Source organism: Panthera leo, chromosome A2 (genome assembly GCF_018350215.1).
Source record: "Panthera leo isolate Ple1 chromosome A2, P.leo_Ple1_pat1.1, whole genome shotgun sequence".
NCBI classification, from domain to species: Eukaryota; Metazoa; Chordata; class Mammalia; order Carnivora; family Felidae; genus Panthera; species Panthera leo.
The window spans coordinates 100,104,537-100,121,976 of NC_056680.1; the positions used below are offsets into that span (position 1 = coordinate 100,104,537).

Consider the following 17,440-nt stretch of genomic DNA (forward strand, 5'->3'; position numbering starts at 1 on the left):
CTCTGTCCCTCACTCATCTTAGTCAACCCTCAAGCTCCGTTCATTCCATCTTCTAAATATTCCCCACACTTCTCTCCATTCCCACTCTCCATATCACTGGTAGTATGGATTACCATAATCTCTCGTGGGGATACTTATCCTACCCTTTCCTTTTCTCCTGGAAAAACCATCATACCACTTGCCTAGTTAAAAACATTCAATACTGCATCATTGTCTTTAGGAGACCCACTACCGTGGTTTCCAAATGCCTTTCTGATACAGCATCTTAATCTCTCCCCACTTCCTCTGCTCATCCATCCATACTTGACTGCTTCCCCATTGAGATGCCATCCCTCCTCAACTTTCACTCTTCCTCTGCCCTAAAAGGCTCTTCTCTTCCAACCCCCTCCTCTCCGTTCCCTTCCCCATCTAATTCCCCCAGTCTCACCCTAGGGGTCCTCAGGGAAGCCTTCCTGACCTCCCTACACTAAGGAGGCACCCCTTCGATGGAGCACGGTATTAGCCTTACAAGGCATCCCTGTTTTCTTCCAGGACCACTTCTTTTTTGTTCACTTCAGTTCCCGAGCATTCCAGGACGGTGCTAGGTACACAAGGTCACTCAAGAGGTGTTTGTAGAATGAGTAAATTAATGAATAAATCGTGAACCAAAAACCCTGGAGTTTCCACTACATGTATGGCCTGCATAAATTGTTAATGTAAATTTAACTGATCAAATGAGCTAAAGTGTGTGTAGTACTTGGGAAGTTTCCTCTCCGAGAGTCGGTCCAGGTAAGCTTGCCGGCTTTACCTCTCGCAGGCCGCAGGGGCGGGGCCTCCGGGGGCGCAGGGGAGCGCTCGAGCGGAAGGCGGGGCCTCCTGGGCAGTGGCCCCGCCCCAGGGCGGGGCTATTCCGGGGCGACGAAGGGCGGGGCTCACGGGCAGGGAACTATCCTTCCGAGGCCGAGGCACGTCCGCGTGTGCCTGAGGCACGGTGGTGGGGTCGTGGGTCCCAGCCGGGTGGCCTAGGTTACTGACCGCGCCGCCGCGGCCGCCATCTTGCCCGCGCCCGGACTCCTGCGGCGGGAGGGGCGGTGACCAAGCCGGAAGTGGCTGTGCGGTGGCCGCGCTGCCTCATCAGGTCAGTGAGCGCGGCTCGGGCCGCGCGTCTCAGCACCCCCGACGGAGGCCCGGGTAGTGGGCTCAGGAGTGCCGGGGCCGCCGCGAGGGGCCCGGGAAAGCCCGGTTGAAAGGCCCGGGCGGGGGCGGACCCGGGGGCCATCTCGGAGCCGAGGCGCAGGGCGTCGCGTTCCGCGCTGCGGGATAACCGCGCCGGGCGGCCGGCGGGGCCTAGCTGGGAGCCTCGGAGCTGCAGGAGGCCTCGGGGCGCGCTCGGACCTCGTCGGGGACGCTGGGGCCGCGCTGCGGTCAGCCGCGCGGCGAGTTCGTGCGGAACCGCGTCCTCGCGTTGGACGGGCGGCTCAGCCAGGTGTCTAGAGCGTGGGAGTGGCCCTCAGATTCCTGATTTACCCGGAATAGCAAGAGCCTCGCTTTGGCTGTACTTTATTAAATAACTTCCCAAAGGGCCTGTCACCCGGTTGGTTAGCTGTGTTCTGTGCTTGTATGAGTAGTGAAAATTCCGTAAGAGGATGAATAAAGCCTTTCACGTGTGCCACGAGCAGTGCTAAAATGATTTGCAGATGCCTGCATTACAGGCCCTTTGTATAACTATATTTTAAGGGAAATTTGTGTAGTGCATCTCCTTGAAGATGGTGAGGGTGAGAACTTCCTGAAACTGCTGCTGTTATTTGTTATGGTAAGAAAAGTAGAAGACAACAAAAGGATGTGAGAGGGTAGTTGGATACTTTGTACACTTAGTATTATGGATCTTCACTGTCCAGTAGCCACACAGAGTTGAGATGTGCTCTAAATGTAAGATAAAATACCCATCGGATTTACAGGACTTGACACCCCCCTCCCAAACAGACAAAAAAAAAAATTGAATAGTTTTTTACTTTGATTGCATGTTGGAAAGGGATTTTTTTTTTATATGTTGGGGAGAATAAAATATATTAATTTCATCTCTTTATACTTTTTCAGTGTGGCTACTAGAAACTTAAATCCTGTGGCTAACACTGTATTTCTGTCGGATAGTGCTGTTACAGATGTTCTGGTGAAGAATACAGGATCGGCATGGCTTTCCTGTGCTCAAAACCATTGAGGGGAGGTGAACGCTTGTAAAACTTGAAGGTGAAGATGTTAACATAAGCTGTAATTATTGCAGATTTCACCCCTTCCACTCCCACTTTTCAGTGTTTCAAACACTTGAAAACATTAACTTCAGGGTTGTTGAAGAAAATCATAGTGATACTAACAGCTGTGTGATATGAAGAACTCAGTTTGTCACAACTTTGTGACATGAAGGTAGGGTGTGTTCTATCTCTTACAGTCTTGGTGTATTAACAGACTTGTTAGTGTTTAGCCAGTGCGTGGCTGGAGGTCCCCTGACTCCAGGTTTAGTTTTCTTTGCTCTTCACCTTATTCCTAGTCATCTACGTTCATGAGCCACGATCCATCTATACCATGTGTTGGATTGTAAAAAAAACATTTTTCTTAAAAGGGTGTTTATGGGTATATCTCTAGGTTGTTAATACAACCTATGCAGTCACATATGACCCGTTGTTTAGAAGGGCTGGCACTTGGTTTAATGTTCTTTGTCACCACCTTGAAATTCTTAATAATTTTTCAGTAAGAGGGCCTTGTTATTTTCATGTTGCACTAGGCCCTGCAAATGATGTAGTTGATTTTTTTCTTATACAGTAATCTGGGATGGGAGTTGGGAGGTTTTGGACAAAAACCAAAACGTCTGGTCTTCACTTTACTCCAGTGTGAAATGAGAGGGGTTTGCCAGTCTAACTCTCAAGTTTTGTACAAAAATTACTGTAATCAGATTTTATGGATATGAAACATTTTATGGATATAAACGTTGTACATGCATACTTACATCAGAAGAAATGCTGATGGTCCTCCCTTGAGAGTCATGCAAATCAGAGTTTTTTAAATTATAGTAACGCTTTCTATTTTGTGTGTTTCTTTTAATTTTTTTTTTTAATGTTTACTTATTTTTGAGAGAGACAGAGTGCGAGTGGGGGAGGGGCAGAGAGAGAGGGAGACACAGAATCCAAAGCAGGCTTCAGGCTCTGAGCTGTCAACATGGAGTCTGATGTGGGGCTGGAACTCATAAACTGCTAGTTCATGAACTGAGCCAAAGTTGGATGCTTAAGTAACTGAGCCACCCAGGCACCCTCTGTGTTTTTTAAGGTGGATTTTTCAGTTTGTCACCAAGTTTTACAGATCATCCATGTAAAGAATATGATTATGGGATGGAAGCCCAGATTGAAAGTGTGCTTAATAGAAGCACACTTTGAAAGTCCTATTGATAAGATAGGAAGATAGGCTAGATCTCCAGATACCTCCAGTTAAGAGGTTTCCTCTGTCCGTACAGGCATGAGTGTGAACCCTTGCTTGGTAGTATCTGTTCCGGCTTTCTGTTGTCTTACCTATGTCCTACTGCAGCTACGTCCTACTACATCCTAACTTCAGCTCTAGAACGCAGGCATTATTAGACCTTTATTAATCTGCTTGGGCTGCCATAACCAAAGCCCCTAGACTAGATGGCTTAAACAACAGAAATTTATTTTCTTACAGTGCTCACAGGTTGGAGTCTGAAATCAGGGTGCCAGGTCTAGTTTTGGTGAGAGTTCTTTTCTTGGCTCACAGATAGCTGCCTTCTCACTGTGTCCTTCTTACTGTGTCCTCACTGTGTCTTCACATGGTAGGGAGAGAGCTCTATAGCTCTCTCTTCTTGTAAGGGCACCAGTTCTATCAGTTTAGCACTCTACCCTTATGACCTCATTTCACTCTGATCACCCCCCTTAAAGGCTCTCTCTAATTCTATCATATTGGGGATTAGGGCTTCAGTATGAATTTGGGGGAGAGGGCACAATTTAGTCCATAGCAATCAGAGAGTTTATCTGTCCCTGTTTACTACCATGTTAGCATTTAGAACAGTGTCTAGCACATACACTATGCCCAATAAATATTTATAGAATAAATGAAAGGTATTAGAATGATCCTTTTTTAGGATCATTGTGGCTCACTGTGGGCTCTTGCCCATCATTGGAACCAGTTATGACAGTGGGCACTTTGCTCTTGCCTGGAGCCATTCTCTACTAGGAAGAGTATAGGTAGAAGCATGAGGAGATTGGTAAAACTTGGATATAACAGTGTGGGAAATGTCAGATGGAGCATTTAACAAATGTATTCATTTAACAAATAATTGTTAAGTATCTACTAAGTGCCTGGCACTGGGCTGGGTATCAGAGGTACAAATAGAAAGCAAAAGGTACTTTTCCTGCTCTTATGGAGCTTATAATTTAGTAGGAGAGACAGGGTGATTTAAAGGGAAGGAATACTATTCACTGAGAGTACATAACTAAGTAACCTGACAGACTGGGGAGGGGATAGAGGATGTTTGATGTCAACCATGATGGTTGAGAGATGGTCAAGTAGGTGTTAACTTGACCAAGAAGCGGGGGGAGAATGTTCTAACAAGAGGGAACGGCATTTGCAAGAGTGGTGATGGGGGGGTGATGAGGGGAGGGGACAGAGGGAGGTTATAATCTAGGAACTGAAAAGAAGACCATGTCGCCAGAACACAGCAAGGAGGAAAATGGTGTGCCTTGAGGCCAAAGCAGTAGGTAGAGGCCAAAAGATTTAGGACTTTATAGGTTATATTGAAGATTTTGGAACTCTGTACTGAGAACAATTGGAAACCATTAGAGGGTTTTAAGCAGAGATTGTATAACCTGGTTAAGTTTGCATTTTAGAAAGGTCCCTGTGATACTACATAAAGATGAATTTCATAAAGGCCTGAGTATACAGATAAGTAAAAGAATTGCAGAATCAGCACCATAGGCCAGACATGTTGTATACCTTAATTTCTGTGGAAACTGTCCTTAAGCTGTGAAACTTGGCAGCCTGAGTGGAGGAGAGAAGAATAAGGGTTGATCAAGGTTAGGGGAAGGCAAGCCTAAAGTGGCAAGGAAATGAAGAAAATGAGGGTCTGTCTAGTAAGAATATAATTGAAATGATTGATATTGAGCTTCAGAACCCGAAGAAAGGAAATAAGCCAGTATAAGTATTCTTAGTGGATTTTCCATTTAAATTGTATGAGTCTGTTGAATTCTGGACTAATAGTTCCTGACTAAAAGTTTTACAAGATCAAAAAGTAAAGCAAGTATGTTTGAGCTGAATTTCTTTAGTTTATCTATATTAGGAGTCTGTGCCAGGTTCTCTATCTGGAAGGGGATGAATGAACAAACCATAGCTTTACCTTTTAAAAACTGACACTATAGGGGCACCTGGGTGGCTCAGTTGGTTAAGCATTGGACTCTTGGTTTCAGCTCAGGTCATGATCTCATGGTTTGTGAGTTTGAACCCTAGAGCTCTGCGCTAAAAGCACGAAGCTTGCTTAGGATTCTCTGTCTCCCTCTCTCTGCTCCTCCCCCTCCAAGAATAAGTAAAAGTTAAAAACAAAATGAAACAAAACAAAACCTATTAAAAAAAAAAAAAAACTGAGAACATGGTTGTGCAGATACCATTTGCCATAAAGGTACTAAATGTCTTTGTTCCTTTTTTTTTTTTTTTTTTTTTTTTTTTTTATGTTTATTCATTTTTGAAAGACAGAGCACAGGCAGGGGTGGGGTGGACCCAGAATCTGAAGGGGGACACAGAATCTGAGGCAGGCTCCAGGCTCTGAGCTGTCAGCACAGAGCCCGATGCGGGGCTCGAACTCACGAACCGTGAGATCATGACCTGAGCCGAAGTAGGATGCTCATCCGACTGAGCCACCCAGGCGCCCCATGTTCCTTTTTAATCCAGACTATAACCTCTAGCCAGAATTGGTTAAAAACAGACATTTACATTTTTGTTAAGTAGCTTTTGTTTTTAAAATAACATGTTAACATAGTTATTTTTAGTTTGTGCTTAAATGACTGTCATATTTATCTTTTCAAAATCCCATGTCAATATTAACCAAAATGTATAGAATTGAAATCTGAAAGAGCCTTTAATGATCACTTAATTCAGTTTTTCTCAAATGCAGTGTGTACTGCTGGTTGTAAACAGGATGATTTTAGGTAAAACATAAGCATTTTTTAAAAATTCCAGTATAGTTAACATATTAAGCATTTTAATAGTTGTACATTTCAATGTATATTAGAAAAATACATTTAGCATACCATGCCCATGATTCATGGATTTTATGATAGGTTAAAATAGATTTTGTGATTTTAAAAATAGTCAATGTAAATAAAAATATTAAATAAAAATAGATGGTATGTGAATGAAATTTGGCAAACACTAAACCAACTCTTTGGTTGTATAGACGAAAAAACAAAAGGACGCCCAGTCACAAAGGCCTTTCCCAGGCGTATAGCTAATATACGTCAGGGGTGGGAATAAAAGTCAGCTCTGCTCAATACATGCTGCTATTTATTCTGCCATATAGAGCTGCTTGTTATTGTTGAACCTTGAGAAAGAGACCTCTGTCTTTGTAGTGGCATTGTATTTTAAATCTTCATTGTCTATTATGCTGGCAACCTGTGGCTATTTATTAAAAATTAGTTAAAGGTAAATAAGATTTAAAAATTGTACTAGTCACATTTTTAGTGCTTGGTAGCCACATGTTGCTAATAGCTACCCTATTGGACAGCAGTATAGCTAGAGAACATTTCTGTCACTGTGGAAAGTTCTGTTGGATAGTGCTGCTCTAAACTGTTGCTTAAGAACATGATTCATAATTCTTTAAAGTTTTATCCCCTTCAAAGGGATGATGCTTATTAATTTGCTCACCATGCTGAAGTTATATTAATTCTGAGGTTAATGAAGTTAGTAGTCACAGTGCAATTAAAATACTTGATCATGGGGAAAAAGGCCAAAATGTAGTTCTCAGAATCTTACCACCTCATTTTATTGGGAGAAGTTCTTTTTCCTTATTTCTTCCTTCCTTCTTTCCTCCCCTTCCCCTTCCCTTCAAGCAGGGGAGAAGGGCAGGGGGACAGAGAGAATCCCAAGCAGGCTCCACACCCAGCACGGAGCCCAACATGGGGCTCAAGCCCACGATCCTGGGATCATGACCTGAGCCTAGATTAAGAGTCAGACACTCAACTGACTGAGTCACCCAGGCACCCTTCTTTTTCCCTCTTTAATTAATAAATATGATCATGAATTCCTAGCAGTTGGAAGAAATATATTGAGAAACAGAGTACCTATATAGAGAATTTCCTGACTTTCCAAATAGTTTATTCATCTTAGATTTGTATTTTGTTAACATTTTAAAACTTTTTATTTTTAAACAGATTTTCAGTGAATGGACCTGACTGGACTACTTGAGCACATCACTAAACATGAGCGGTACCAAACCTGATATATTGTGGGCACCACACCAAGTTGATAGATTTGTTGTGTGTGACTCAGAACTGAGCCTATATCATGTGGAATCTACTGTGAATTCAGAACTCAAAGCTGGATCTTTACGTTTATCTGAAGACTCTGCAGCTACATTACTATCAATAAATTCAGATACACCATATATGAAATGTGTTGCCTGGTATCTCAATTATGATCCTGAATGCCTCCTAGCAGTTGGACAAGCAAATGGTCGAGTTGTACTTACAAGTCTTGGTCAGGATCATAACTCAAAATTCAAAGATTTGATAGGAAAAGAATTTGTCCCAAAACATGCCCGACAATGCAATACCCTTGCATGGAATCCATTGGATAGTAACTGGCTTGCTGCTGGGCTAGATAAACATAGAGCTGATTTTTCGGTGCTGATTTGGGATATTTGCAGCAAATATACACCTGACATAGTTCCCATGGAGAAAGTGAGACTTTCAGCAGGTGAAACTGAAACAACATTATTAGTAACAAAACCTCTTTATGAATTGGGACAGAATGATGCTTGTCTGTCTCTTTGTTGGCTTCCACGAGACCAGAAACTTCTCCTTGCTGGTATGCATCGTAACCTAGCCATATTTGATCTTCGGAATACGAGCCAAAAGATGTTTGTAAATACAAAAGCTGTTCAGGGGGTGACAGTAGACCCATACTTCCACGATCGTGTTGCTTCCTTCTATGAAGGTCAGGTTGCAATATGGGATCTAAGGAAATTTGAGAAGCCAGTTTTGACTTTGACTGAGCAGCCAAAGCCCTTAACAAAAGTAGCATGGTGTCCAACTAGGACTGGTCTGCTTGCCACTTTGACAAGGGATAGTAATATTATTAGATTATATGATATGCAGCACACACCCACTCCCATTGGAGATGAAACTGAGCCCACAATAATTGAAAGAAGTGTGCAACCTTGTGACAATTACATTGCTTCCTTTGCTTGGCATCCAACAAGTCAAAATCGAATGATAGTTGTAACTCCCAACCGAACAATGTCTGATTTCACTGTTTTTGAAAGGATATCTCTTGCCTGGAGCCCAATAACATCTTTAATGTGGGCTTGTGGTCGTCATTTGTATGAATGTGCAGAAGAAGAAAATGATAATTCTTTAGAAAAAGATATAGCAACGAAGATGCGCCTTCGGGCTTTATCCAGGTATGGACTTGATACAGAACAGGTGTGGAGAAACCATATTTTAGCTGGAAATGAAGATCCACAGCTCAAGTCACTCTGGTATACTCTGCACTATATCCTTTTCATTGTGAATTTCAGGAGCTGAATCAGGTAGAAATGTTCTGAAAGTTTGCTGAAAAGTCAGTCTTTAAATTTTATTCCGAATGTTTTATGTGCAAATACGAGTTACATAATGCTAAAATTACAGAGTAAAATTATTTAAAACTTGAGCTTGAAATACTGCTTTATAGATTGTAGAGAAAGAAGAAAAGTATATCTACGATAAAGTAGAACTATCACTGATGCCTATTATGAATTGGCTCCATATCAAAATAAATTCAGCTCTGACGTATTTTATTATACATCATCATTAGTATTTCCTATGCGTTTAAATACTTATGAAGCAGTATACAGAAGATATGGATCAGAAATCTCCAGGAAACAAAGGATCATTGGTTTATGCAGGAATTAAATCAATTGTAAAATCCTCTTTGGGTAAGAAAATTCAATTTTATTTTTTAAAGTTTTATAATTTTTGTACTCTTTTCTACTTTTTCCTCGTTAGTTACTTCAGAATAGTGTGCATACGTACTTTGTTTTTTATTTTTTGTTGGGGGGGGGGGGTTCTGATTAGATATTTTAGTTGAGTTAAATGCATAATTGTTTTTATATCCAGAATTCTTTTTAGAGGGAGTCTTATTTCTTTCAAGTGATACTGTCTTTCTAAATCTGTTCATTTATCCCATGTTACTTTTTTGAAGACCCTGAGAGGTATTACATCCGATGACTTACAGGGTCATGGTGGTTGGTTTGGATTTTATCACAGTATTTTGCTTTTATAAAAACTAAATAAAAAGATGTATAATTGAAGGAGTTCCCTTTTAATTCTGCTGTCCAAACATTTTGTCTTAGCTATCTATGGCAAGATCTAAGTAACTATGTCAGGAAGTGTGGCCTTGCCTGAAGGAGCCTTACCTGAAAGAATCCTTGATAATTAAATTAATGTATGAATTAACACAGGGTTGAAATTGATCAACTATTTAAGAATAAGATAAAGATGACAAAAGAGCCAAACTTATCTTTTCATTGAACCGTTGTTCTTACTGTTTTTATTGGAATTGAATTGTGCATTATACTATGATACTTCCCCCAACCTAGTATTCAGTATCTAGGTTTTGATGGCAGTCAAATTTGGGCCACAAAGTCAGGCTGCTTGAAAAGTAGTTTGTATTATTAGTCAAAGAGTGGCAATTCAAATAATAAGTTCAACTTGGTCTTTAATAGGGTTTTCATAAATACTGTACAAATAATACCAAATAAAATATTATTTTTTAATAAGAATAGGTTAAGCATTTAAACTGTTATATTATTAAAAAGAAGCTTAAAGGACTTTCACGTTACTTTGTTCCATATTGCTGAACATGCAATAGACTATTATCTGATCAGTTCCGTTTTGGTATTTTCTCACTAGCTTTCCACCAAAAAAGTAACTTTTTAAATTTCTTTTTTTATTTAAAAACAAATTTTTTTAAATGTTTATTTTTTGAGAGGGAGATTGACAGAGTGTAAGCAGGGGAGGGGCAAAGAGAGGAGACACAGAATCAGAAGGAGGCTCCAGGCTCTGAGCTGTCAGCACAGAGCCTGACATGGGGCTTGAACCCACGAAATGTGAGATCATGACCTGAGCCCAAGTTGGACGTTCAACCGACTGAGCCACCCATGCACCCCAAAAGTAACTTTTATTATAAATAAATTTATTATTGGGGTGCTGGGGTGGCTCAGTCAGTTAAGCATCTGACTTCGGCTCAGGTCATGATCTCACAGTTCGTGGGTTCGAGCCCTGCGTCAGGCTCTGTGCTGACAGCTCAGATTCTGTGTCTCCTTCTCTCTCTGCCCCTCCCCACTTGTGCTCTGTCTCTCAAAAATAAATGTAAAAAAATAAGTAAATTTATTATAAATAAAATGAGTCTACTTAGAAACTTCCATTTTTATTAATATAAATAAAAGGGCAGATAATACTATCATATCCCTGTAGATGAACCTGCGTACCACAGTTCATGACTTTAGAACTGCTGCTGCAAAGACTTAAACACCGAGTTATAGAATTTTTAGTATTTTTGCTATATGGTAGGTGAGGGCACATTGCATTCTTAGTTATTCTGAGGTTTATTATTGTTGTTGTTGTATTTTGACATATTTTAGGGAAAAAACTTACAAACTACCTCTGAGGAAAAGCAAGGGGAAAAATAGTCCATCATTATATATTTCTGGTGAAGTAGAAACCGAATGTCTTGAATCAAAAATAGTCTTTACCCACATTAAAAAACTATATTGGAAAGAGTTCCTCATTGTTAAACTTTTAGCTTTTTCTTTGTTTTGGTTTTGATATTTTTGTTTTTACAGCCCCAAAGTAAAAAGTAGAGAAACAACTGTCAAAGATGGCACTTGTGGACTTCAGTTTTTTATCTGGCCGCACTTCTTTCTCTAATTGTATCCCTAATGATTCAACACATAGTCAACATACTGAAACTTCTTGCTCACAGTAATCTCATATACAAATTTATTAGACCACACAGTGAAATTTTAACTTTGGTCACAAATAATAGATACTGAGTGCTCTATGAATTCGGCATCATGCTAACTGCTTTCCCCATGTTACTTTGTGTAATTCTTACAATTACAGTATGAGGTAAACTTGTTTATTCAGCAAATGCTTATTATTTGCTTGTTATATGCCAAGAATTGTCCTTGGAATAATAAAGGCATAACTGTCAACAAGTCTCTTCCTTTGTAGAGACTGAACAAAGTAGATATTACCCCTATTCCTGGGAAGTTTACATTCTAATTCAGAATATGGACAAGTACATAGGCAATTTAACATAAGGAAGAACAAACAGTTATGTATAGAAGAATGCTAGCCTGGCTGTAAGGATTGGAGAGGGTTCCCTGGAGGAGGTAACAGCGAAGACAAGGTCTAGACATGGAGCAGCATATGCAATTAACCCAGAGGAGAGGGACTGTAGCACATTTTAGTATTGCTGGAACAGAGTGTGAGAGAAAAAAAATGAGGAAAGAGTGCTGACTAGAAAGGTAAGCAGTGGGGCAGCTCAGGACTTAGAAATCATGGTAAGAATTTAGGGAGACTTACCCTGTAACAAGGGGAAGCAAGGAAAGATTTCAGAGTATTGACAAAATTAGATTTGTGTTTTAGAGCTGTCGCTATGTGTGGAATGAATTGGAAAGGATCAAACAGGAACCTCAGATAAAAGCTACAGTTATTAGGCAAGATATGAGGGTGTTCCTACCAAAGTTAGTGGCAGAGGAGTGAGAGAAATGTGGGTAGAGAGCGTGACAAAATTTAATGATTGAGTAAAGGAGACGGAGGGGAAGGAAAAGTGAAAGCACACATATTTACCTTAGGAAACTAAGATAATGCTGGTACTAGTTGATTAGATAGGAATAACCTAAGAGTGCATTTGAGAAGAAAAAGTTCATTTTGGAGAAAGTTGAATTTGAGATAGCTAGGTGGAGCTGTGCAGTGGGCAAGAAATTTAGGGTAGGTTGAAGAAGTAAAGTCATCCATTTTAAATAATTCTTGACCACATGAAGGAGGATAAAAAGGGATACAATAAAAGCACAGCAGGTGAATCCAGAGTCATAGGAAGGTTTTTGTGTTGCTTTGTTTTTAACGTGGGATTGATTTAAGCAAGTTTAAATGCTAATGTGAGGAAACCCATGCAAAGAAGTGATGATGCAGAGAGAAGGGAGTGAAGAACAAAATTCCTAGGAATATGAAGGAATAGGATCCAGAGCACAGGTGAAAGATTAGCTTTAGACAGGATGTACACTTTCTCCATACTGCCAGAGGGAAAGGGGAAAAGTGTGTAGGTTGTATAAGGTTGAATGACTGGAGGCTGATGAGTTTACCATGCAATGGCTCTCTTTTCTCAGTGTGGTAGGTTTGCTTGTTGAAAAGGAGCAGGAAGGTGGTAGAAGACATGGAGAAAAGGAGCCACAGTTGTTTTGAGAAACATGAGAGGATTGTGGGGCAATTGTTTTAATCAGAAGATAAAATAAAGGACAGTATGGTGAGAGAATTAAGGGTACTGGCAAGAGAATGATTCATTTGTTGGTTTTGGGGAGGGAAATGACAGGAGACTGGTAAGTAAAAATAAGGGGCCAAGAGATTGTAAGGTTGAAAAATTTAGAAGAGAGATTTCTGAAAGGCGATGAGGTTGTGGTAGGAAAGTGGCTCTTTTCTTTCTTTCTTTTTTTTTTTTTTGTAACTTTCCTTTTAATGTTTATGAGAGAGAGAGAGAGAGAGAGAGAGAGAGAGAGAGAGAGAGAGAAAAAAAAACGTGAGTCGGGGGTGGGGCAGAGAGAGAGGGAGACACAGAATCTGAAGCAGGTTCCGGGCTCTGAGCTGTCAGCATAGAGCCTGATGTGGAGCTCGAACTCACAAACTATGAGATCATGACCTGAGCTGAAGTCAGACACTTAACTGACTGAGCCACCCAGGCGCCCAAGAAAGTGGCTCTTTTGAAGGAGGATCAGTTTGGATGTGTTCACTAAAGGAGTGGGTAAAATCTTGGAGGCGTGAACCACTGGATATAAGGAAGCAAAGAGACAGACTGATTTATTGGACAGACTGAGTGTTGAAGTCAACCAGGATGAGAAGGCATGCTCTAAGGGAATGTCTTGTACAGTCTTGTGGAGCAGTGTTCATAATGTTAATTATAATTTCTTCCTTTTAAGATGGCAGAAAATTGTGTAATAAATACTGGTCAGCCTTCTATCCAATATGATGAAAATATTTTTCATACTTAAAGGGTAAATTCTGATCTATAGAACTTGTCTATTCAGAATTATTTTAACAGACAGAATAGCTAGGACTTAATGTTTTTAACAAAATGTTCTTATAAACACTTGATACTGCTTTGTTATACAGATGTATAAATGCAACAAATTACTATCTGCAAATAGCATGGTGTCTGATTGCTTGGTGTAGTATTTGAAACCAATTTTTTAAAAGTGTTTTTTTTTCTTCCAAGATTTTATTTAAATTCAAGTTAACATATAGTGTAATAATATTGGTTTCAGGAGTACAGTTTAGTGATTCATCACTTACATACAGCACCAAGTGACCTCCTTAATGCCTATCACCCATTTAGCCCATCCCCTCCCACTCATCTCCCCTCTAGCAACCCCTAATTGTTTTCTATAGTTAAGAGTCTCTTACGGTTTGCTTCCCTCTTGTTTTTTTGTTTGCATTTTTTTGAGAGCAAGAGAGCACACGTGTGAGCAGTGTAAGGGCAAAAGGAGAGAGAGAGAGAGAGAGAAAGAATATCTCAAGCAGGCTCCACAGACAGCATGGATCTCAATGCAAGGTTGGATCTCATGACCCGGAGACCATGACCTGAGCCAAAATTAACAGTCAGATGCTCAACTGACTGAGCTGTCCAGGTGCCCTCTCCCTCTCTATGTTTATCTTATTTTATTCTCCCTTCTCTTCCCCATGTTGATCTGTTTTGTTTCTTAAATTCCATATATGAGTGGAATCATACAGTATGTGTGTGTGTGTGTGTGTGCGTGTGCATGTGTGTGTGTGTGTTTTCCACGTCTTCTTTACCCATTCATCAGTCGAAGGACTTTGGGCTCTTTCTGTAATTTGGCTTGCTGTTGATGGTACTGCTATAAACATTGGGGTGCTTGTGCCTCTTCAGATCAGTATTTTTGTATCCTTTGGATAAATACCTACTAGTGCAATTGCTGAGTTGTAGGGTAGCTCTATCTTTAACTTTCTGAGGAACCTTCACACTGTTTTTTAGAGTGGCCGCACCAGTTTGCATTCCCACCAACAGTGTAAGGTGAATCCTTGCCAACATCTCTTGTTTCCTGGGTTTTTATTTTAGCCATTCTGACAGGTGTGAGGTGGTATCTCATTGTGGTTTTGATTTGTATTTCTCTGATGGTGAGTGATGGTGAGCATCTTTTCATGTGTCTGTTAGCCATTTGTATGTCGTCTTTAGAGAAACATCTCTTCGTGTCTTCTGCCCATTTCTGGTTTTTTTCTTAAATTTTTTTTTAATGTTTATTTTTGAGAGAGAGAGAGACAGAGCATGAGTGGGAGAAAGGCAGAGAGAGACGGAGACATAGAATCTGAACCAGGTTCCAGGCTCTGAGCTATTAGCACGGAGCCTGATGCGGGGCTTGAACCCATGAACTGTGAGATCATGACCTGAGCCGAAGTCAGATGCTTACCCAACTGAGCCACCCTGGTGCCCTGTCTTCTGCCTGTTTCTTAACTGTATTATTTATTTTTTGGATGTTGAGTTTGATAAGTTCTTTATAGATTTTGGATACTAACCCTTAATCAGATATGTTAGTTCCATATATCTTCTCCCATTCCATAGGCTGCCTTTCAGTTTTGTTGAATGTTTCCTTCACTGTGCAGATTTTTTTCTTGATGAAATTCACATAAGTCATGTTTGCTTTTGTTAACCTTGCCTCCAAAGATGTGTCTAGTCAGAAGTGCTACGGCTGAGGTCAAAGAGTTGTTGCCTGTGTTCTTCTCTAGGATTTTGATGGTTTCCTGTCTCACATTTAGGTCTTTCATACATTTTGAGTTTATTTTTGTATATGGTGTAAGAAAGTGGTCCAGGTTCATTCTTTTGCATGTTGCTGTCTAGTTTTCCCAACACCATTTGTTGAAGAGACTGTCTTTTCTCGATTGGGTATTCTTTCTACTTTGTTGAAGATGAATTGACTATATAGTTGTGGGTCCATTTCTGGGTGCTCTATTTTCTCCCATTGATCTTTGTGTCTGTTTTTGTGCCAGTACCATACTGTCTTGATGATTACAGCTTTGTAATATAGCTTGAAGTCTGGAATTGTGAGGCGTCTCACTTTGCTTTTCTTTTTCTACATTACTTTGGCTATTTGGGGTCTTTTCTGGTTCCATACAAATTTTAGAATTGTTTGTTCTAGCTCTGTGAAGAATGCTGGCATTGTTTTGATAGGGATTGCATTGAATGTATAGATTGCTTTGGGTAGTATAAACATATTAACAATATGTATGTATTGTATGTTTAATTTATTGTCAAATTGTCTAATATACAGTGTGTAAAGTGTGCTCTTGGTTTTTGGGGTAGATTCCCATGGTTCATACAACACCCAGTGCTCATCCCAACAAGTGTCCTCCTCAATGCCCATCACCTATTTTCCCCTCTCCCCCACTCCCCTACTCCCCCACTCTCCTACTCCCTCATCAACTCTCAGATTGTTCTCTGTGTTTAAGAGTCTCTTATGGTTTGCCTCCCTTCCTATCTGTTTGTGACTATTTTTTTCCCCTTCCCTTCCCCCATGGTCTTCTGTTAAGTTTCTCAAGATCCACATATGAGTGAAAACATATGATAACTGTCTTTCTCTGACTTATTTCACTCAACATAACACCTTCCAGCTCTATCCCCATTGCTGAAAGCGGCATGATTTCATTCTTTCTCATTGCCAAGTAATATTCCACTGTATATATAAACCACATCTTCTTTATCCATTCATCAGTTGATGGACATTTAGGCCCTTTCTGTAATTTGACTGTTGTTGAAAGCACTGCTATAAACATTGGGGTACTTGTGCCCCTGTCAGTGTGCACTCCTGTATCCTTTGGATAAATTCCTAGTATTGCTATTGCTGAGTTGTAGGGTAGTTCTGTTTTTAATTTTTGAGGAACCTCCACACTGTTTTCCAGAGCGACTGCACTAGTTCTCATTCCCACCACCAGTGCAAGAGGGTTCCCGTTTCTCCACATCCTCACCAACATCTGTTGTTTCCTGAGTTGTTAATTTTAGCCACTCTGACAGGTATGAGGTGGTTGTCAGTGTGGTTTTGATTTGTATTTCCCTGATGATGAGTGATATTGAGCATCTTTTCATGTGTCTGTTGGCCATCTGGATGTCTTTGGAAAAATGTCTGTTCATGTCTTCTGCCTATTTCTTCACTGGATTATTTGTTTTTTGGGTGTTAAGTTCTTTATAGATTTTGGATACTAACCATTTATCCGATATGTCATTTGCAAATATCTGTTCTTCTAACCCATGAGCATGTTTTTCTATTTCTTTGTATCATCTTCAATTTTTAAAAATATTGTTCTATAGTTTTTGGAGTACACATTTTTTACCTCTTTGATTAGGTTTGTTTCCAGGTATCTTGTGGGTTTTAGTGCAATTATAAATGGGATTGATTCCTTGATTTCTCTTTCTGCTGCTTTATTATTGGTGTATAGAAAGGCAACTGATTTCTGTATGTTGATTTTATATCCTGCGACTTTGCTGAATTCATAGATCAGTTCTAGGAATTTTTTGGTGAAGTCTTTTGAGTTTTCCACATAGAGTATCAGGTTGCCTGTGAAGAGTGGAAGTTTGACTTCTTCCTTGCCAATTTGGATGCCTTTTATTTCTTGTTGCCTGATTGCTGAAGCTAGGACTTTCAGTACCAGTGGTGAGAGCAGACATCCCTGTTGTGTTCCTGACCTGAGGGGAAAAGCTCTCAGTTTTCCTCCATTGAGGATTTATTAGTTATGGGTCTTTCGTTTATGTCCTTTATGATGTTGAGGTATGTTCCTTCTATCCTTACTTTCTTGAGGGTTTTTAACAAAAAAGGATGTGCTTTTTCTGCATCTATTGAGGGAATCATATAGTTCTTATCCTTTTTTTTATTAATGTGGTATATCATGTTGATTGGTTTGTGGTTATGGAACCAGCCCTGCAGCACAGGAAT

The 17,440-nt window shown here is 40.2% G+C and overlaps 1 protein-coding gene across 4 annotated transcripts in view; it reads left to right on the forward strand.

Annotated features, from left to right (window-relative positions):
• The first annotated feature begins 817 nt into the window (after positions 1 to 817).
• The window catches only part of MIOS (meiosis regulator for oocyte development), a 47,496-nt gene continuing 30,873 nt past the window's right edge, over positions 818 to 17,440 (forward strand). The window contains exons 1-4 of one of the 4 annotated variants that reach the window (XM_042918531.1): positions 1,133 to 1,465; positions 2,131 to 2,226; positions 7,398 to 8,739; positions 9,062 to 9,160. In XM_042918531.1, coding sequence (XP_042774465.1) covers positions 7,446 to 8,739; positions 9,062 to 9,160 — 1,393 coding nt within the window. In that variant the 5' untranslated portion in view covers positions 1,133 to 1,465; positions 2,131 to 2,226; positions 7,398 to 7,445. The other 3 variants (XM_042918503.1, XM_042918521.1, XM_042918512.1) reach the window with 3 other exon arrangements.